Source organism: Carassius carassius, chromosome 30 (assembly GCF_963082965.1).
Source record: "Carassius carassius chromosome 30, fCarCar2.1, whole genome shotgun sequence".
Classification (NCBI taxonomy): Eukaryota; Metazoa; Chordata; class Actinopteri; order Cypriniformes; family Cyprinidae; genus Carassius; species Carassius carassius.
The window spans coordinates 16,108,569-16,131,861 of record NC_081784.1 but is presented as its reverse complement, the minus strand read 5'-3'; the positions used below and the strand labels follow the sequence as shown (position 1 = coordinate 16,131,861).

General features: G+C 37.6%; 2 protein-coding genes across 11 annotated transcripts in view; both read left to right on the top strand.

Annotated features, from left to right (window-relative positions):
• LOC132110764 (zinc finger SWIM domain-containing protein 8-like) overlaps positions 1–12,684 on the top strand; it is a 35,754-nt gene extending 23,070 nt beyond the window's left edge. For 3 of the 7 annotated variants that reach the window (XM_059517688.1, XM_059517684.1, XM_059517683.1), the window contains 8 exons: positions 6–295; positions 3,948–4,171; positions 4,294–4,785; positions 5,081–5,315; positions 6,402–6,572; positions 6,907–7,026; positions 8,870–9,048; positions 11,126–12,684. In XM_059517688.1, coding sequence (XP_059373671.1) covers positions 6–295; positions 3,948–4,171; positions 4,294–4,785; positions 5,081–5,315; positions 6,402–6,572; positions 6,907–7,026; positions 8,870–9,048; positions 11,126–11,329 — 1,915 coding nt within the window. In that variant the 3' untranslated portion in view covers positions 11,330–12,684. Of the gene's footprint in view, positions 1–5; positions 296–3,947; positions 4,172–4,293; positions 4,786–5,080; positions 5,316–6,401; positions 6,573–6,654; positions 6,752–6,906; positions 7,027–8,869; positions 9,049–11,125 lie in introns of those variants that run through there. The other 4 variants (XM_059517686.1, XM_059517687.1, XR_009424680.1 and 1 more) reach the window with 4 other exon arrangements.
• A 4,448-nt stretch (positions 12,685–17,132) lies between these two features.
• LOC132110759 (bifunctional heparan sulfate N-deacetylase/N-sulfotransferase 2-like) overlaps positions 17,133–23,293 on the top strand; it is a 136,921-nt gene continuing 130,760 nt past the window's right edge. For all 4 annotated transcript variants that reach the window (XR_009424679.1, XM_059517632.1, XM_059517630.1 and 1 more), the window contains exon 1: positions 17,133–17,281. The gene's annotated coding sequence lies outside the window, so the exon portion shown is untranslated. The remainder of the gene's footprint in view (positions 17,282–23,293) is intronic.

Here is a 23,293-nt window from a genome sequence, read left to right as displayed (position 1 = left end):
CTTAGGTATAAAGGTCGCCGGCCTGAAAGCCACGCTCCACATGTGCCCAACCAGCCGTCCGAGGCAGCTGCCCATTTTTACTTTGAGCTGGCCAAGACTGTGCTGATTAAAGCTGGTGGAAACAGCTCCACCTCCATTTTCACTCAACCCTCTGCCAGCGGAGGGCATCAAGGGCCCCACCGCAACCTGCATCTGTGTGCCTTTGAAATTGGCCTGTATGCCCTCGGCCTGCATAATTTTGTGTCTCCAAACTGGCTGTCAAGGACGTATTCCTCACATGTATCCTGGATTACAGGTAAGAGATGATTACGTAATCTGCAGGGATCACAAACTTCAATATGATTTATGACTCTTCCCTTGAAATGCTAATGTAATCTTTAAAATTCATAAACCTGGCTTCAGGGTATCAGTTCAGAGTGAAAGTGTACTATAATACTGAACTTCAGTATATTAAAAATGGATGGATGGGTAGATAGATATGGGAGGATTGAGATGGTTATATGGATAGATGTACAGATATTGATTTATATCGATAGAAATTAATGGCTAGATATGGGTAGATAAGTGGAGTGGTATAAAGGGCTGGGCGATATATTGAATATTAATAATAATACCGCAATAATTTTGACAACGATGTAAAATTAGAAAATATTGTGAATGTCGAATATTTCACATTTAAGCATACTTTCCCAAAACAACGTGCCGAACATCAAAATGCCGATGATGAACTGAAAACACTTAGCTGGAGTTTAGCGATTAAAGTAAAAGTGTCACTCAAACAGTCGTGTTCTGTCTTGAGATCTCGATTGTATTGTTTGCGATTGTGATCGCTGTATGAATGCACTAACTTAATCACTGTTGTGTGAATAGAGAAATGTAGGATATGGCAATTTGGAATTACTATTAGGAATTTCACTATTATAATATTTTTCATTTGTTTTACCAGTTTTCATAATAGACAGAGTGTGCATAAGTCTTTGGTATTTATATATATATATATATATATATATATATATATATATATATATATATATATATATATATATATATATATATATATATATATATATTATACACACATATGTGCTTCAGAAAATAGCTCCCCATCGAAGAGGGTTTTTAGTGCGTTGTAGATTTGTGCCGATAGACAATAGTATCGTTAAATCCATGAAATGAAAGTGATAGAAAACGAGGAGTTGGTGTCCCACACATTTAATGGCTGGTTCACGACAACACGCTCTTCTCATACACGAGAGATTAATTCTTTCTTGACGGTACAAATAAAGTAAAGACAAAATAATAACAAGGCGGCAAAGCAAACTTATCAATAGTGGTTCTCACGTAGTCCTTCTCTCAAAGACTGATCACTTAACTTATAACACACACTATGTGGTGATGACGTAGAAGGCCTACGTGAGAACCACTATGGATGATAAGTTCGCTCTGAGCACTTCCAAAGTCTCCATCCACAAACAGACGTACATCGTCTGCAGAAATAAGGTATTTCATTGCACTTTAACAAGCAAACTGAATGGCCCATATGTGTACAATATTGTAAACGAGCCCTCACTGAGTTTAATGCCACAGTTATGTTTGAATGAATCTCATTGTTTCTGTGGCGGTGCGTAAGACTCGTCATGAAGTGCGTGGTCCGGAGCGCTGTATGACTGATGCAGCAGTTCAATTCCACTTTACTCCAAATATATAAACTTACCTATTTTGACTACTTTATATTTAACGTGTTCATTTAATTCCCAATATTAGTGTTAAACTGTTGGGCTTTAAATGAAATCTACTATTGGTTTTCACCATTGACTGATTTTGCAGAACATTTAGACTGATAACTTCCATATGCAGATGTGGCAAATTTGTCACAGGACACGCGATATGACAGTTGCGTTGCAGTTGCTGTTTTAAATACAGTATTTTTATATTTAATGTTAGTTTATCAGTATGTTTGGAAGTATATTTTTTTGATTATTGGTGATTCCATAGGCTCTCTCTCTCGCGCACCTGCGCAGTTTGAAACACCAAATAGTTATGCTATGACAAGAACAAAGAGTCTCTCTCTTGCTCCACCCATGCACGATAATATCGTGTATCGTCGATCTCACGGGCTGACGATATGACGATTTGAAAAATTACCATATGGCCCAACACTATGTGGGAATATATTTTCATGCCACAGAGCTTCTCTTAAACCAGAGACCGTTGACAGACTTGTTCTTCGCTAAATCTTGTAAAAATAAATAAATAAATAAATAAATAAAAAATCCTTATGCCAGTTTATTTCATCCAGTTGCAGTTTAAATTGTGAATTTTGTGCACTAAAAAGTTGACAGAATGGACTTTCTGTACTTGTTTTGCACTACTTCACTTACTGCTTTTTATTAAATGAACACATGTATATGTAACTGATCACTTGGTGTAGACTTTTTTTAACTGCTTAAATTTGCTCTAAACATTTTGTATTTTGTTACAATAGCGTTTCTATCTAGTTTAGTTTTTTTTTTAATGGGGGCAAAAGAAAATCATGTTTTTTTTTTATTATTTAAAAGCAAATGCAAACATATACGATATTCTTTTGTTTATATATATCCCCCAGCCCTAGTGGTACATAGCTATAGGTGGATGTATATACACTGCTATTTAAAAGTCTGGGATCAGGAAGATTTTTCATGTGTTTTAAAGACGTCTCTTCTGTTCATCATGGCTGTCTTTATTTGACCCAAAATACAGAAAAAGCAGTAATATTGTAAAATTTAAAGCCAGCCATTTAAAATACTGGTTTTCTGTTTTAATATACTTTAAAATATAATTTATTTCTGTTATGTAATGCTGAATTTTCATCAGCCGTCAAACTCTTTTGTACATCATGCTGTCCTAGAGTTGAATAAGGCACATGTAAAATGAAAACTTAATTTTTTTTATTGTATTTACGGTGTCTGTTTATTGTGAATTGTTTTGTTTGTAAACATACTTTTATGCAATAAAAATGACAGACTTTCTCTGACAATAAAGTTTACATTTATCTATTCAGTATCACATGAAATACCAGAAATATACCAGAAACCCCATCAGAAACACCTTCAGAAATCATCCTAATATGCTGATTTATTATCGATGTTGGAAACAGTTGTGCTGCGTAATTATTTTTTTGGAACCCGTGATACTTTTTTTAGGATTATATGATGAATAAAGATAAAAAGAACATTTTCTTTATTTTATAAATTTAACACATCGTTGCTGAATAAAAGCATTAATTACTTTCAATAAATAAATTAGACTCCAAACTTTTGAGCGGTAGTATATAAATCTTATATTGTAAGATTTCTGTTGAGTAAATGCTGTTTTTTTACTTTTTATTCATCAAAAGAATCCTGAAAAAAAAAAAGTATCACAAGTTCCAAAAAAATCGGAAGCAGCAAAACTGTTTACAATCGTAATATTAAATCAGCATATTAGAATGATTCCTGAAGGATCATGTGAAACTGAAGACTGGAGAGATGATGCTGAAAATTCAGCTTTGATCACAGCAATAAAGTATAGTTTAAAGTATATTCAAATAGAAAAACTTTATTTTAAATTGCAATAATATTTCACAGTATTACTGTTTTTCCCTCTGTATTTCTGATCAAATGAATGCAGCCTTGATGAGCAGAAGAGACTTCTTAAAAACATTGTTACTGATCCCAAACTTTTGAACGGCAGTGTATGTTGGATAGATGTGTGTATATATATAGATGGATAGATATGTGTCGAAATAGATTTAGATGGATAGATAGATATGGTTTGTTGGATATAATACTGGTTGATGTACATGGTCTGATAGATGTGGATGAATAGATACAATAAAAGGATAGATGCAGTTAATACAATATGCTAGGAAATGGGTGGGCAAACCTGCCTTTTGTTTGGTTTTAAATTCTTTTGTCTTGATTTCACAGGCCAGGCCATGGAGATTGGGAGTGCTGCCCTCAACATCCTAATGGAATGCTGGGACGGGCACCTCACGCCTCCGGAGGTGGCGTCACTCGCAGACCGCGCATCGCGAGCACGGGATCCCAACATGGTGCGTGCTGCGGCAGAGCTGGCTTTGAGTTGCTTGCCTCACGCTCACGCCCTCAACCCCAACGAGATTCAGAGAGCCCTGGTGCAGTGCAAGGAGCAGGTATTGTCCAGCAAAGCCTACATTCATTGTACATCATAATCCACACAATTTTACTTGAATGACATCATAATCATCTGCTTGTTGCCTTTAAAGAACACTTTTCTGCATTCTTTTCTTTTCAGGATAATGTGATGCTGGAGAAAGCTTGCATGGCAGTTGAGGAGGCTGCAAAGGGAGGTGGTGTTTATCCTGAGGTCTTGTTCGAGGTGGCTCACCAGTGGTATTGGCTGTATGAGCAAACAGTGGGTGGAGGCTCTGGGTCCCAGCGAGAGGGGTCCAGCCGCTGTAGGGCCAATGGTGGAGCAGGGAGAACGCCACCCGAGGGAAGCTGTGGTATCCTGGATAACACGGGAGCCTTGGATCCATCAGGCGTTTCAGCTGTAACTACAACAGTGACTGCAGCTGCTGTAGTTCCTGTCATTTCTGTTGGCTCCACCATCTACCAGTCACACGCGCTGCCTGGCTCAGCCATGGGACACGCGCAAGGCCTGCATCCCTACACCACCATCCAAACCCATCTGCCTACGGTCTGCACCCCGCAGTACCTGGGCCACCCCCTTCAGCACATTCCCCGTCCTGCGGTCTTCCCCGTGTCTGGGGCAGCCTACCCACAAGTATGAGCTCTCTTTCTTTCCTTGTGATATGATTTATGGGTTTTAAATATCTGTGCTTAGAATTTTTATTTCAGTCTGTAATATAATTTGTCTGTATTTAACTGGAGGTGCCAAATATTAAACTAGAGCACTAATACAGACTCCTACTTGGCAGTCAGTGATGCATAGCGCAGTATTCCTGGCAGAATATAAATGGAGAGAGACTCCTACCAGTTTGTTTATATGTTTATGATGATCTTTACAACTGTTCCCTTGGATTAACTTAATTTTGTGGCTTTTAATTTTCTGACGGCAGGTGTATGACTCCAGGAAGGCGTATCAAAGTGGTTTTAAGAGCATCTGTTTGTCTTCTCAGGGAATGCACCCTGCTTTTATTGGTGCTCAGTACCCATTCTCTGTGGCCACTGGCCCTCATCCTCCTATGGCAGCGACTGCTGTCACTTTCCCTGGAGTTCCAATGCCGTCCATGACTCAGATCGCTGTCCACCCGTACCATTCCGCAGAGGCAGCCCTTAGCACTACTGTTGCAGGTAAGATCAAATTAATTTCAATTCCATCTTAACATGAAAACTATTTTTGGGCATATTATCAAATGTTATTTAGATGAATGCTGAGCAAATGCAAGGTTTTTGACTTTTGCAGAAATTTGCTAGAAATGAATAGCTAGTATTTTAATCCGATGCAGTTGAAATGATTTATAATTGCATGAGAGTGCCAAATCAGGCTTTTGAATAGCTGTTTTATTCGATGTAAGGGTGATTCTTCACAGTGGCTGCCATGTTGAGATCACATGACCAACTGTGAAATTAATAACATCTCAGAAAGCTTTGAATATTTGGTATCAATCCACAAAAAAATCAAAACCAATGGACCATTTTCATACTGATGTGTTTCCATAATTATTAATATCAAAAATCTACCATAGTTTTTTTTAAATAAATCAATATACATTGTACCCGAAAAAGAGTTAACACTGCCGCTGCTGAGTATTTCTAATACAACGGCTGAAGGGGTGATGGCAAATTTGACACCTTTTTTAGGAACCTCATCAAAAAAATGGTTTGTTTTAGTGTGCATTTTATAATTTCCTCTGAATCTTGAGCACAGGGCCTTCTGTCATAGGACAGGTCACAGTCTAAGAGACTTGATGTCATAACTTGCTAGGCAAAATGGCCCTTGCATGATGGTTAAAAAAGTAAAAAAAAAAAAATAAAAATTCATCAGGAATTGTTTTAGAATTGGGTTGTGACTCGTTGAATTGAAATTGGATCTAATTGTGAGATTCCCAAGATTCCCACTCCTAATTATCAGACAGGTTTGTTAGAAAGGTAGATTATTAAACAGGTGAAATGCAGAAAATAAGAGATTTTTGTGTTTGTGTGTTTGCAAAGCTCTGCAATGGCACTGGTAGAGAAAAGACCACACCTGTAGGTGTGAAAATATAATTCAAGGCCAGCGAAATGATTATTTTTGCACCTTTACTTCAGTGCAGAGTTCATTACAGTTTTTACCAGTTCACCAGAGATTGTTGGGAAGCCATGCTATCAAACAGTTGGCAAATTCATAGATCGACACCGTGAACATCCTCTCATCTTTTTTTTTTTTTTTTTGCCCAGCAGGAGTACACTCGGCTTCCACCATCCAGGCCATTCAGGGGGCTTCTCATCCAGGACTCTCATCCCAGCCCGCCTCCCTGGTCAGCGCACCCTTCCCTGTGGAAGACGAACAGCACAGTCAACCAATCAGCCAGCAGGGCCTGCACTACCTCCACTCGGCCTACAGAGTCGGTAAGGACGCATGATTTCTAATTACATAGAACCTTTAGGGCATGGCTTGCCTGTCCTTATGTTGCTGTTTTGCACCCATTAGGATCCATCTGGTCCTGAATTGTGGTGATTAATTATCAAGAGAGGTGAGGGAGAGATCGGTTGAGTCCATGTTGCAGGACTGACAAAGAACTCTCACAGTGAGAAATATTAATTAAGGCATGATTTCCGTTATATTAGTACTCATAAATCCTGGAGATTAGGACGTTGGGAGCATGTGCCAATTCATTACATGATCAGTACAGTGTCGTTCAGTACACAGTGTTAATGGTGAAATCTTCTTGTCCTCATTTAGGCATGCTGGCCTTGGAGATGTTGGGAAGGAGGGCCCACAACGATCATCCAAACAACTTTTCCCGTAGCCCCCCGTACACTGAAGATGTCAAATGGCTGTTGGGCCTGGCTGCGCGTCTTGGTATGCACACATATCTTTGCAATATATCTTCTAGGAAAAGCTATTTTGTTTAATTTGCCGTTACCCGCTATAATAGCTGAAAGTAAATGATGTGTTGACAGTTTCCCTTGCCTTCACCGGACAAGAGAGTTGAGGTGGTTTAAAAGCAGTCTCCAGTCTTTTCTCTAACTCTGAGCTTTATCCCATGCGGATCATAGCATGTTGCCAGTTTTCATGGGCTTAATGTTACAATTAAAAATGTAGTAGTTAGTTCAGGTTAGTCATCTTCTGAAATGAATAGTGCAGTGTTTCCAATACATAGATTTATTTGTGGTGGTCCAACTATATCAACACTGACTGCCAACAAATCGATTTTCCAAAAGGCTTCGACTTCATGATTAAACATCATGTTTTTCCCGCGGCGCTGGGAACTGACTGTCTTCAGTAAAGTTTTTATCATTTTCATTTAATCTTTCCTGTAATGCCTGATAAAGCAGCATTTATAAACGTTAGCTGCTATGTGTACAGCTGTTACCGGGGAAACCGCTATATTTCTGCCGCTCCGAAACCGCCTCCTGCTGGCAGATAATTAATTTGTATTTTCAATCATTCAGCTTGTCTGGGATTTTCTAGCCTATATTTCCACCACACATAGATTGTAAGTCTTTGGGAAACACTGTAGTGTATGTATTGTTGCTTTGCTAAAGTTCCCCACTGGAATGGATGAATAGCTTAATCCGATGGTAATGACATACACCTGCACATGCTTCCTTTAAAGGGATATTCTGGGTTAAATACATTTTAAACTGTATTTGCAAAGCAATGCATAGACTAGAACAGACTATGTGAGTGAACTGACAACAATTTCCCCTGCGTTATCACTCCACCAGCCCTTCAAAATCAAAAATGCCATTTTTTGCTCTAGTTACTCCACTTACTCTAGTCTGGAACACCGCAAACATAAACAAGTGTGGTGAAACATACAAGTTGCTTTTTAATACTAAATGTCAGCACGCTTAAATCACAACTTGGCAAATTAAATTGCAGTCGTAATTTTTATTTAATATTTAATGGTGTAGTTTTGTTAATGCTTTTAGTACCTTTCAGTTTTATTATGGCATTGAAATGTAGAGAATATTATTGAATTTTATTTTAAAAATGTACATTAATGTATTTGGATATAATCCAAATACTCTCAGCCCACAGCCTTCAGTCAAGATTTAATTTTGGATAAAAACTTTGGGCCCTTCTGTTCTATATTTTCTCAAATTGCATCAGAATTCACAGGAAATGAAAACACAATACAATAATGTGAGATTAATTATATTATAAAACAGCTTGCCTCATATTTTATGGATGTAATCTATAAAGATGCAGTCCTCTGCAGTTGTTTGCATTAACATTTCTACCACTTAATGTGTTTTAACTTATGGGTGATTTTTCACTTGCTGAGCTTCGATTGATAATAACATTTCACCATATAAAGAATGCAAACTACTTTACCACAATAAAATATCAGGTCTGGGTTTGATCTATTAATAAATTATTCATAAAAATGGTCTTTCTCAAATTTACTGAGGTGTTCGGCTATATAGATATTCCGTCTTGGACTTGTAGGCTCATTGTATTTTATGTATTTGGGAAAAAGAGAAATGTAATCAAAACAAGCAAAGCAATGCAGAGATGGGCAAGAAAAAGACCATATTGAAATGGTTGTTTAATATTGACAGTGCTTTAGGGACTGATTTAAATGATAATCGGTATAATAAATTCAAATTTAATTCAAAGAAATTTGAAAATTAAAAAAGAATACAATGTATTAGTTATTGTTGAATCTTCTCCCTCTGTCTGTATCTCTCCTCAGGTGTGAACCACGTGTACCAGTTTTGTGTGGGGGCAGCGAAAGGTGTTCTAAGTCCGTTTGTCCTGCAGGAGATCATAATGGAGGCTCTGCAGAGGTTAAACCCTGCACATATCCACGCACACCTCCGCACTCCAGCCTTCCACCAGCTCGTGCAGCGCTGCCAGCAGGCCTACTTACAGGTACAGACTCACAAATGGGGAACTAATCATGCTGACATTACAACTAATAACATCCCTAATTAGATGAAATGCTGAAATAAATCCCCTGATGATGATGATCCACCAGGAGCAAAATGCATTCTTCTACTAACAGAAGCAGTTAAAATTACACTCTTAACACATGAGACAATTTGTCACAGCTGACATTTTGTATTGAATGCAGTGCAGCCATCTCAAAGTTCGTTTTCATTTTCGTTAGACTTAGTTTCAAGTAAAGGATTTGAGTAGGGTTTTAGAGCATTCGAGTGGTGCTGAGGCTGGATTGTGATGGCATTGTCGCCCACACTGAATATAAATTGTGCATGAACAATTCTGTAGTGTTAAAGCTAGAGAGGGAAGCCTGAGTCTGTTCGCAGGATGGAGCATACTGATGAGAGAGCATCAAACACACTGTGACATCCCAAAGCCAAGAGCGCACACATGCTTTCTCTCCCTCGCACACACAGACACGCTCTTATAGCTACCTGCTAGCCGACTCCACTTTATTTTGCGATTGCAAAGAGGTTTCAAATTGTCGCATGGGCAAGCAACGGCCTTAAATATAAAACAAAAACAGCTCAAGGAGAGACTCTACCATATGTCTGCCACTTTAAATCTTTGCAAATGAATGTTGGGTAAATGTTAAAGGGAGACAGTGCCAGCTCTAACCCACTCTCTCCATGCGTGGATAATGAGACGAGGGACCGAGGCTGTGCTCGAGCAGAAACCTACCCAGACTGTTTCCAAGTTATTTCATACGTCGCTGGTGGGAAATGTGCTCCATATGCCACATGTCCCTATGAACATCCGGGAACATCTGGGTTTACATTTTATTAAAACAGGTTTAGGTTAGTGCCATCTAGTAGCGTGAGTATTTATGAATTTATCATGTCGCATATGTTTAACCACAGGGAGATCAAAAAGATATGACGTAATGAAATGTTGTTGAATGACAAGAACTAGAAACTAAACTGAACTCAAAACCCCAGAGTAAGCTCCATGTATTATTGAGTTATTTATTTATTAAAAATATATATATTATTGTATTTATGTATTTATGTATTCATCAGCTTGCAAACTAAATGCATAATGAAATACTGATTTGGGTTAGGTAAATTGTTTAATCTTGTTTTAAAGATTCTGCTTAGAAAAGTAAATTTACTCCATAATCTGAAACAATGAAACCGTATTATAATATTAATTTACATGGTCACAAATCTGCAGTTGAACATGTGTATCTACCTCTAAAATCTTTCATTCAGCTTTCATCTCTTAGTTTTTCCATGTCGTTCCAACAGCCAAAAAATTATTTGTAATTTTATGTTGTTGTTCTTTTTTTCCATTTAAATATCCTATTTCTGAGGAGGCTTTAAGGGGTGACTTGGTGATATTTTATTTCAACAGTTTTGAATTGCTTGCAACTTCAACTTTTTAAACACATTTTCTCAAGGAAATGCAAAAGTTTTCTCTTCCAACACCAGAACTTTTGCTTTACCCCTGAGAAGCTTGTAACCATTTTTATTATGAGTGTTGAAAAGAGTTTAATATTTTTGTGGAAACTAATACATTCTTTGTTTTGTATAAGTTTCTTTGTTGAATAGAAAGTTCAAAAGAACAGCATTTATTTAAAATCTATATCTTTACTATATCTTTATATCTATACTAAGCAATGCCTTTACAGTTTATCTGGGCAATGTAACAATTTTGTAAGTAGAATCATAAACAGTCCCCTTACGTGCTCTTTTTCACTCAGAAATGTGTGACATTATTAAAGGCTTGCTGACTATTCATAATGATTACAAAAGAACCTTTTCATTGTACGTTTGACGTATTTGGCTCAAATGGTTTTAATTTAGATGGATATAACCATATTTTATATCTAACACATTAACATGTATTCCTCAACTTATTACTAAGCTTACCCATTACCAAAAGGAAAAAAGAAAATCAAGATGTCCATAAATGAAAAACTAAAATGACCTTTGAACAGTCTCCATTGTTGAACGACTGAATTAATGTCCAATTTCTTCATCGACTGTTCGTGTTATGTTTGTTCCAGTATATCCACCATAGGCTGATCCATCTGACTCCTGCGGACTACGACGACTTTGTGAACATCATCCGAAGTGCCCGCGGAGCGTTTTGCCTGACACCAGTTGGCATGATGCAGTTCAATGATGTGCTGCAGAACCTAAAGAGGGGCAAACAGACTAAAGAACTATGGCAGCGGATCTCGTTGGAGATGGCCACTTTCTCACCCTGACTGCTCTAGAGACCAGCGGGGACCGAGACGCCTGTAGCTATCTTCCCCACAGACCACTAACACAGCCCAATCTGACACGCAGCACTCTCCGTTCCCCTTGATAGGAAGTGTACCCGTGAGGACTTCCTGTACAAGCCCACTCACATTTAGTCCTTCAGGCCCTGAAGTCATGAGAAAGTGGTACAGAGATGCTGGGGCATGTGAATGACTCCAGTCAATGGGTCCCTCCTTCGTCGAGTTGTTGATCCCACTGTTGTGTCTGATCTTAGTTTTGTTCGCTTTTTTTGGTGTGTTCAGTCGAGTGATTTAATAGCTATCTATGTTTTATCTACGAGTCCTAACATCTTTCATTCACTGATTTCTGTGCTTTGTGAGTTCATTTAGATGGTTAATACGGGGACAGAGGTTTTCACTTGCTATGATGTTCGGTTCACATTTAAACAAAACCACTAAATGTCAGACTTCTTCTGCAACATTCCTCTACCCTGGAAAACAGAGCCTCCATCGGTCATAAAGGGTTTCAACGCTGGATAGTGGATGGCATTGTAAACACGAGGAGAATGAAAACAAACTTCAAAAGAATAAAAGAGACATTTATTATGAAACCATGATCAAAGTACGGGTGAGGATTCTTCAGTGTTTTTGTTTTATCTTTTGTTTTTAATATTTTGTATAGTATGGCGTGTCTGCAGAGAGCAGGATGAAGAATGGAAGAAGGTTATAACTGACTGCTCATGCGAGTTCCTTTTTCCAGTCAGATGTTGGTGGCTTGAGTGCTGGAACAGAGAAGTCTAGCTTGACCAGATTGCACCGCTTCTTAAATTTTTGAAAATCAAGGCATCAGCGGTGACTTCGGTCAAAAACAATTCGGGCTTCCTTAAGTTTAAATTGGGTTCTTTTATATTTGAATTCTAGCTGTTGCTTATACCGTTAATAGACCTTGGTATCTGTGCAATTTAGTATTTCCGAGGTTTAGTCGAATCACACAATTTCATTTTTCTGTTCTCATTTTAAAAGGGGTTAACTGCTCCCCTCTGTCTAACATTAGTGGAGTGGTCTATAAATGTCACTGCCTGATTCCCGTGTTTCCAGCATCGGCCCCAGCTTGGAACTCGCTAGTGGAGTGTGACTGAGTAGAAATTGTACTGTGATATTTTTGTATTCTTCAAGTGTAGCTTGGTTGGGGGGAAAAAACAACAAAAAAAATCTATATAAATGCATATATAAATTGTGCTGATTTCGAGAGGATGTAATCTAGAATAAATGGGGAAAAGAGAAAAACTAAATTGGAACAAAGCAATATTAAAAATGTAGAGTTTACTTAATAAAGATCAATCAAAACACTACAAGAAAAAGTTTGTGTTTGTTTTCGATCCATTCAAAAAGTGAAACTTGTATATTATATTCATTCATTAAGCACAGACTGATATTTCAAATGTTTATTCCTTTTAATTTTGATGATTATATCTGACAACTAAGGAAAACTTCAAATTCAGTATCTCAGGAAATTAGAATAGAACTTAAGACCAATACAAAGAAAGGATTTTTAGAAATCTTTCCCAACTAAAAAATATGAAAATGAAAAGTATGAGCATGTACAGCACTCAATACTAAGTTGGGGCTCCTTTTGCCTGAATTACTGAAGCAATGTGGCGTGGCATGGAGTCGATCAGTCTGTGCCACTGCTCAGGTGTTATGAGATCCCAGGATGCTCTGATAGTGGCCTTCAGCTCTTCTGCATTGTTGGGTCTGACATGTCGCATCTTCCCCTTTACAATACCCCATAGATTTTCTATGGGGTTAAGGTCAGGCGAGTTTGCTGGCCGATTAAGAACAGGGATACCATGGTCCTTAAACCAGGTACTGGTAGATTTGGCACTGTGTGCAGGGGCCAAGTCCTGTTGGAAAATGAAATCTGTTTTGACCTTGGACCTCAGAAAGCAAAGTGGACCAACACCAGCAGATGACATGGCACCGCAAACCATCACTTGACTGTGGAAACATTACACTGGACCTCAAGCAACGTGGATTGTGTGCCTCTCCTCTCTTCCTCCAGACTCTGGGACCCTGAAATCCAAAGGAAATGCAAAATTTACTTTCATCAGAGAACATAACTTTGGACCACTCAGCAGCAGTCCAGTCCTTTTTGAAGCGAGACGCTTCTGACGCTGTCTGTTGTTCAGTGGCTGGACACAAGGAATGCGACAGCTGAAACCCATGTCTTGCATACGTCTTTGTGTAGTGGTTCTTGAAGCACTGACTCCAGCTGCAGTCCACTCTTTGTGAAACTCCCCCACATTTTTGAATGGGTTTTGTTTCACAATCCTCTCCAGGGTGCAGTTATCCCTGTTGCTTGTACACTTTTTTTCTACCACATCTTTTCCTTCCCTTCGCCTCTCTATTAATGTGCTTGAACACAGAGCTTTGTGAACAGCCAGCCTCTTTTGCAATGGCCTTTTATGTCTTGCCCTCCTTGTGCAAGGTGTCAATGGTCATCTTTTGAACAACTGTCAAGTAAGCAGACTTCCCCATGATTGTGTAGCCTACAGAACTAGACTGAGAGACCATTTAAAGGCCTTTGCAGGTGTTTTGAGTTAATTAGCTGATTAGAGTGTGGCACCAGGTGTCTTCAATATTGAACCTTTTCACAATTTTCTGAGATACTGAATTTGGGATTTTCCTTAGGTGTCAGTTATAAACATAAAAATTAAAAGAAATAAACATTTGAAATATATCAGTCTGTGTGTAATGAATGAACATAATATACAAGTTTCACTTTTTGAATGGAATTGGTGAAATAAATCAACTTTTTGATTATATTCTAATTATATGACCAGCACCTGTATTTTTAAATATAATTTATTCCTGTGATGGCAAAGCTGCATTTTCAGCAGCTATTACTCCAGTTTTCAGTGTCTCATGATCCTTCAGAAATCATTCCAATATACTGATTTGGTGCACATTAATATGTGAATTTTTTGTGATTTTTTTTTTTTAATCATACATTTAAAATATAAATATTTTGTTAAATTTACTTTAATGTCACTTTTGATTATTGTATCCTGGCTAAACGAAAGCATTATTTTATTTTTATCTTGCTTGCACCAAAGGTTTGAACGGTAGTTTATATAAGCAGTGGGATATGGAAGCACATGGGTAGCGATATTCAATTTGCAATGTAATATGCAAAATGACAATGCAATATGTAAAATGACTATGCATTTCTGTATATACATTTTCATTTTCCAATACATTTGTGCAACGTTTGGTGCAAAATGAAAATGAAAATTAAATTACATAATTTTCATTTGCCATTTCATACACCAGTTTTAATATGTAAAATGAAAACTAATTTTAACGCTTTATAAGTTGCAAAATTAAAATGAAAATGTATTACAGAAATTATTAGATATGTATAACATGTTCAAGCAAAAACTGGCAAAATTATCATTTAAATGCTATTTTTCTTAAATGCATTAACACTCACAGTCAAGACACTTACGATTGCATTTTCATTCAGTGTCCCGCAATGAATGTAGCAAAATTCAATGTGCACATTGAAAATGCATTCCGAGCAGATCACGTGTCCGCCCCCTCGCGCCATGTCAATCACTACGTGAACAAGGCGGAGCTTGCAGAAGGTCTGAGACTCAAATCTCAAGAAGAGGATTCAAGTGAGAGAACATGGACAAGACCGTTGGTCCGTGTACGTTTTGATCATTTCAGTTTATGGCTTTAATATTTCATTCACACTGGTAGGCGGGGCTGAAACGCTGCTTTCATCTGATTGGTCGAATCGCTCCACCTTTAACTCGGTCTTTGAACCACCGCTTGCTGTTAATTAGCATAATATTTGAATCAGATGTAGCTGGGCACATAATTCGCGCTGCTGAGACCTGCAAATTATTTCTAGGTTGTAGTATTGTATGAATATTGTCCCACTGATACATACAGTGCAAATAGTTCTGTCTCTTTGGAAAAAAGTGAAGTGGAAATAAAAATCAATAATAGACTGAACAGTTCCATGTCTGTAACATTTACCACTCTCATCTTTTAAGTCATAAGGCACCTAGGTATGTGTGTGACATTAATAAATAATTGTAAAAATTAATATTGTTACATTTCTGAAATAAAAATAGTAAAATTAGCTCTATGCTGCTCAGTGCTCCTGTAGCCTACCCAAGAGCGCCCTCTCGCGGCTGTAGACGGTAATGTTTTCTCTTGGTTCTGAATAAATGCGACTTATATATGTTTTTTTCCTCGTCATGACGTATTTTTGGACTGATGCAACTTATACCGAAAAATACGGGTAACATTATTATTATTATTTATTATGAGAGTAATTGACACAGGCTAGAACTTTAATGTTTCACCAAATTCAGCTCAGATCTTCACACTCGTCTGACTCGTATTGCTGTATAACTGGCCAGACTTACCTTCCCAAAAAATCCTACTTAATTTTATTTCATAAATTTAACTATATTTATTTCCACTTCACTGTTATCCAAGGAGACAGAACTATTTGCACTGTTTTTATCAGTGGGACAATATTTATACTATAACCTAGAAATAATTTAACGGGGTCTCTTGCGAGTCGCAGCAGCACGAATTATGTGGCCAGCATCATCTGATTCAAATATTATGCTAATTAACAGTGAGCGGTGGTTTCAGACATTACAGTGCTTCACTTGCAGTGACTCTTATTCTGTCTGAAAGAATGGAAAGACCGAGTTGAAGGTGGAGCGATTCGACCAATCAGATGAAAGCAGCGTTTCAGCGCCGCCCACCAGTACGAATGTAATATTGAAGCCATAAACCGAAATGATCAAAACGTACATGGACCAACGGTCTTGTCCATGTTCTCTCACTTGAATCCTCTTCTTGAGATTTGAGTCTCAGACCTTCTGCAAGCTCCGCCTTGTTCACGTAGTGATTGACATGGCGCGAGGGGGCGGACACGTGATCTGCTCGGAATGCATTTTCAATGTGCACATTGAATTTTGCTACATTCATTGCGGGACATTGAATAAAAATGCAATCCTAAGTGTCTTGACTGTGAGTGTTAATGCATTTAAGAAAAATAGCATTTAAATGATAATTTTGCCGAAGTTTTTGCTTGAACATGTTATACATATCTAATAATTTCTGTAATACATTTTCATTTTAATTTTGCAACTTATAAAGCGTTAAAATTAGTATTCATTTTACATATTAAAACTGCTGTATGAAATGGCAAATGAAAATTATGTAATTTAATTTTCATTTTCATTTTGCACCAAACGTTGCACAGATGTATTGGAAAATGTATATACAGAAATGCATTGCCATTTTACATATTGCATTGTCATTTTGCATATTACATTGCAAATTGAATATCGCTACCCATGTGCTTCCATAGTGGGATGAACCGATCTGATCAAATTCACAAGTAGTGTCAGAAAATGACATCGATCTGGAGCGAATAAATGTTGTACCGAGGGTGATTTCATCGCCTGGGGGCGCTAGAAGGTTAAATATTGAAACTGCTGAATGTTTGTTGTCTGTCGGGGATCATGGTTTACATGAGGAACTGACATTCACAAAACTGACATTCTTTACTTATTCAATCACGCAGTTCGTTTAGGTGCCAAATGACACTTGCACATGATTTATGTGTTAAAGCTACCCTATACATTAAGCTTATGGTAAGCAGTTTACTCCAATCACCTCAGGTGGGATGTGTGAGCAGGGGGAGGTTCCCCCCATCGGGCGGACTGATTTGGTTTGACCCAGAGTTTTCGGAAGGTAGAGAGCGACGAGAGCGACTGGAGCCGACGGCAGCATCACAGCGAGTGAAGATGGCGGCTCAGAGGCTGATGCTGTCACCGAGAGTTTGAGTTCACCTCTCATTTTTAAACTTATTAAAACTTTGAGGAGCCCTTAAGGATAGCCGTATGAAAGTAAACTATATCGGTGAGTCATGGTTTGTGTTTTCTTCAAAACAACCGCGGTTTTGCCTCTTCGGAACTGAAGAAATGCTACGGCTAGCCGCGCTAACCTCGTTCTGAAGAAAATCAGAGGAGCGACTTCTCAACATGTTTTCATTTAAAACCAATTTATGTTTTCAAATACACAAATTTACTGGTGGAAAATCCGTGACATTTCCCTCTCCTCGAGCTCGACTGTTTGAATAAAGGCTGCGTTTAGCTGCAGTAGAAACCGTTTGAGTCGCAGTTTTGCAGTTTAGTGGAAGTTTTGAATAGTCACTGATTTCCATATACACATCCAGAAAGTGTTTAGGTAATATTAGTGACTAAACACCTACACAAATCACCGCTTCGCTGCTCTTTACACAGTCTTAATGTGCCGTAACAGGATCAGTGTGTGTGAGAGCATGTGTAAGTTTGAGGTTCAAGGCAGCTTGGGACAAAAGCACAAAGCGGGATTCTTGTTGCATTTAAACGCATGTGTTTCTGTAAGACTTCATGGGCAGATTGTGTCTGCATTGGCACCTTTACGCAGTCCATAGAAAATCCGAGCTGCTCTGCCAGCTCATGCCGTAGAGACTCGTTTTTGGGCTTTAATGAATTTTGCATGGGCTTTAGTCAGTGTTCTTTTCTCTTTAAATGTGAGGCCAGAATATCTCGTGTCAGCCTGCAGTTGCACAGCTGTTGTTTTTTTTATTTTTTGAAAATCTCTTTAAAATGATAATTCCGTGCGAGTTGCTCTAGCTGAGCGTTAACAGAATATGCTCTTGGATTTGTAGTGCTTTGAACTCTTTGGGTGTTTTTAGTAATTTGCCTGCATGACGGATTGTTTGGGTATTTTTGATAACATTTGGATCTTGCGTTAAGAAAAGATGCCTCTGTATTTGTGGGTTGTTAACACATAACGTGTACATTTTTATTACTAAGATTTAGTTTAAAATATATGGAAACGTTTAAGGCAGTGTGAATAAAAAGTGCAAAAATATCTAATGTTTCTCTAATGCTATGCTTGTCAATTACGCAAGAATTTGCAACATAACGTTTAAATAATTTTAGATGCATAACATGTCACAGAACGTGACAAAAGAACCCTTTTGTCGTTTGTGTAGCGTACAAGTCTGTTTCATGTATTGTGCTCTCGGAATATTGAATAAACGATTTTCAAATAATAGTTTTCGTTTATATATATGTTAAATGATCAAAAGTTGGATAACAAATGAAGTGCATCTCAGTAACTGAAGTGATTCAGAGATACTAAAGTAGCTTTTAAACTTAACACACTCCTTGGCTTTTCCTTTTTTGCCTACAGGGAATTTGGAGACATTTTCATTAGTGATCCTAAACTGATTTTCTTTATCCTTAGGCAATTTTAGATGGAAGACTCGTAGATCATGTTGGCTAGTCAAGCTTTTTACAACCGTAATGTCTCTTGAGCTTTTGTTTGTGTTGGGTAATATGTTAGGTTTCTTTATCATGCATTATACTTGTTAATTATATAGAATTATAAGGAAAGGATGTTAAATGATACTATATACGTTTTCATTCTTAATCTTAATTTTTTTTATTTTATTAAAAATTAAGATTATTGAGATTGGATTGATAAAACTGATCTCAGTGACTTGTGATACTTGGATTGTCAAATTGCTTTCAAACTTAACACAATCCTTCGCTTGTCCTTTTCCCACACATAATTTGGAGAGATTTTTATGAATGATCATGCAATGTTTTTCTCCATCATGAGACCTTTTTGAATATTGGATTGAAGACTCCCAGATCAAGTAGTTTGATAATGTCTGTAAAAAGCGTGATTTTACACTTGAATCGCTTGGTTTTTCTTTTTTCTTTTTTTCTTGCATACTGTGGTGTAAAAGTTTAAATACAGGACAAATATATAGCACAACATAACCCATAACTCAGCTCACTCAGTCCCCACATTCATGACCCTATTAGCAGTGAATTGTGAGTTGAAGATGAGTTTGGTTCTGTCCCAGGAACATTATAAATGTCTTAGATAATTTGCAAATGAGTGTTGGGCCTGGGGTGGATCTCATGCTTTTTTTATTTTTTATGGGTGTAACGGAAAGTGGGACGAGCCTTGGATTATGTTTCAATAGAGCTGGAGAAGAACCCAGAATCCCATTAGATTAATGACTTCAAATGACCAGGCTCATTTCTTTAGCCTCATCTCCCTAAAGCTGGTATTAATTTCACTCCTGTGTAGGGCTGTAGCTATCGAATATTTCAGTAATCGAGTATTCTACCAAAAATTCCATCGATTAATCGAGTAATCGGATAAAATGCGTTTTTGTTTAAAGTGCAATATTATTTATGCAAGAGAAAATAAGACTCCTGGGTCTCTTAAAATGAACAACTTAGTTTCCTTTTTTAGAATTTTTTTTAAATTATTTTTTTAAATGCAAAGAATGCAATGCGTACATCAAAAATAAACATTTAATTATTACCCATTGTTTCTCTGTCTGTACTTGTACTGTGAACAATGACAATAAAGTTGACAGATGAATTAAGCGCATTTAAGTGCCATTCAATTGGGGGTTTAAATAAAGCATTTTCTGAGATGCACATTAAACATTAAACGCATAAAAAATTAATTTATCTTTTAATTATTGAAAATTAAACAAACAACTTTTTGGTAAACGAAGGGGATTTACTATTAAAAATAAAACATGGAAGAAATGTTGTGTGATTAAACCTTTAAAAAAATGTTAGATTTTTTTATATACATTCTGCTGAACAATAGTAATATATATCTTGCAAATACTTGTCTTTAAACCGGACTTTTATTGTGACGGGTTGACGTACCTTTACAGTTCTGTGTATGTAATATGTGACGCTAGTTTTACTCAAATCACGCTGAAATTACCGCGAGCTTTAGTGTGTGTAAATAAATGAAGCGCTTCTGCACCATTCATTAACAGAGACACGCAGAACATGCATGATTCATATTTAAATGGACTGTTCCAGCTTAATATTTACAGATATTAGTCCATTTCATGATTTGATATAAGTGCAATGACCTATTTTTGATTAATTTATTAAAAATTTTGCAAATTCCGTGCCATTCCGCGTTAAACTGTAAATTCAGTTTTTATGACTGGATTCCGTGATTCCCTCCGCGTTTTCTGCATCGCGGAAACCATAGGGCCCTAGTTGTGGTATGCCAGCTCTTGCAATGGACACACGCCACGACGTTCTCTTTACATTTGCCCGCGCCCTCAAATCAAAACACTGCTGACTCCTTGTAGTATCAAAGACAGTAAAAGTGCAGTATGCCATTTCGGACGCAGCGCTTGTGTCTCCTTCCGCTTTGTGGGTGACGTAAACGCATTGTGTCACATTAAAAAAAATCATTGCTAAAGAACCTGACGTGAGATTTAAAATAAATTAAAAGAGCCTTCGAGGCAGAGGAATTTGCCTCGATCATTTTTTGTAATCGAGTTACTTGAGGAATCGTTTCAGCCCTACTCCTGTGTCTTAATTGCATGCATATATTATTACTCGCTTACTAATTCAGAATGACCTTTGGAAAGACTATTTAACTGAACTTGCAGCCTGGATCTGTAACTTTGTTAATGCTTGATAAAAGCCTTGTTGTGTACATGAAGTGCACATTTTTTTGCATAGATAATGCAAAAGTGCTTTTATGCTGCAGTGCATAGTCACTGAGTCTGCTGTCTGTTTCCACTAAAGAACAGAACAGAATATAGGGGATCTGATTTTTTTTTTCAGTCTGTTTAATCTTCAGGGAGCTGAGTCAGGTCCTGTGCAGCACTGGGAAATCAGAGAGGGATGTCGAAATGGAGGGAATTCTGCAGCTTGATCGAGCCATGCAGTGAAGGAAGCACTCAAAGAATGCTTGAGGAGATGAAGAGTTCTTCAAACCAATAGTTATGAAGACAGCAGAAGTAATAATAGCAATAACAGCACCAGTAATAATATGAATCCTGTATTTTTCTTTCCTGAAGAACTGACTGTACGTGTCAAAATGAGTGTTTCAGTATTGGAATTAAAATGACTGAGGCCGTTGTTTACTCCAGTACACTGTAAAAATTACAATGTAAAAATTAAGTTGTAAATAAAACAAAAGGACTTTTCATACTGTAAATAGTTAGCCCTGGGTCATTCTAAACACTGACTAAACAGAATATCAGGTTATCTTGTTTCATGCAGTTTATACCCAGGGTTAACAAATAATCCTGGACATTAATGAGTTGATATTTCACACTGTATATTACTAATGCTCTAATTTGCATATCTGCATTGTCAGTGCCATTTGAATTGACAAACGCAGTACATGTTTACACGCGTTGCGCATCTGCATATTATATTTTGCCAACTGTACTAGCCAGTTTTCCATAATGAACTTTTCTAACTATAAAGGTAATAATGAAATGGTCTCCATTTAACACACATTCACGTTTTCCATCACCATTTGACATTTTCCCCTCTGCAATGACTGCTTACATGTTAACCAGTGTTTCAGTGACTGACCAAGGCACACGATCGGCTGTTGGTTGCTAATCATCTAGCTTTAACATAACATAAAAAGCTGCTGCTCACCCCACTTCTAAATACAAGTGTGTAATGTACCTTCACCCAGGGTTAAGAAATGGGCTTTTAGGACCCAGGGTTAAGCACAGTTTGAAAAATGTCACATTTAATATGTTAGTTGCAGTTTCATTGTGAGTTGATTTGTGATCAGTGTAGAGAATTTTTTTTGTTGTTCAACATTCAAGCTACCAAGACAAATACTCGCAGTCTCCAGTTTTTAGTTTAGTATGTTTGAAAGACTTCTGTTGTAGCTTTGATCAGGTGCGCTGTCTAAAGCCCTGAGAACAAGCCCAGAGTGGTAAATAATCTGCTTCATGTACCCATACAGAGCCTCTTTTAGCCCAAGAGGCAGAGGCAAATTGATGGTCATCCAGTCTTCCAATCATCTTTAACAACAGATCAGTATGCTGAGCCTAAATAAAAGGGATGTTGCAATAATTGTTGCATGGCAGAGGTCAAGAGGTGCAAATTTTAATGCAATGCTAGTTTAATATAAGATCAGTTCTGAGCTGATTGCCAGCCCAGCAGAGATATAAGCGTCCTTCATCTGCAAGCCTGTGGGGCTTCAATTAGCTGTTATCTTCACAGGTTATGCATTAAAGAGATCAATTTCTTTTATCTAGTGGATGATGAATTATGAATGGTTATAATTTAAGAGTGGGAGTTTGTGGCTCTTTTCACAAGCGTGTATTAAGATAAATGATAATGCTGAAGTTTATTAAAGGGTTAGTTCACCCAAATATTAAAATTATGTCATTTATTACTCACCCTCAAGTCTTTCCAAACCAGTAAGACCTCCGTTCATCTTTGGAACACAGTTTAAGATATTTAAGAATTAGTCCGAGAGCCTTCTGTCCCTCCATTGAAAATCTATGTACGGTATACTGTCCATGTCCAGAAAGGTAAGAAAAACATCTTCGAAGTAGTCCATGTCCAGGGCTCCAAACTGCGACTAAAACGGTCGCATTTGCGACCATAAATATTAAAATGCGAGTGAAGTTTTTGCTGAGGTCGCCAATGGCGACTAGGCCTACGTATTTACATGCTATCTCTTAAAAAATTGCATGTAATGCCTTTTTTCCTGATTGTTTTGCATTCACATCTTTTGTTATGTTCGCGCATTGAGAGATTGCGCATCGAAGTTTTAGTGGGAAAAAGAGTTTTAAACAGTCCTCTGCCGCGCAGCAGCGCTGACACACACCTGATAAACGCGCGAGAGAGAAAAATGATGGAGACTTGAAGAGAAAGTGCAGAAAAACAGCGTCTATTTCGTTCATAACAGTTAACAGTTTCGTTAACAGTTCTCGTTTATAATCATAAGGCTTCTTCTTAACAAGATTTTAGTCCATGCTGTGTTCTGTTAATGCATGAACTTCATTATTTGAAGTGCACTTGCCGTCCATTAATCGCAAAAAGCTTTGTGCTTTGT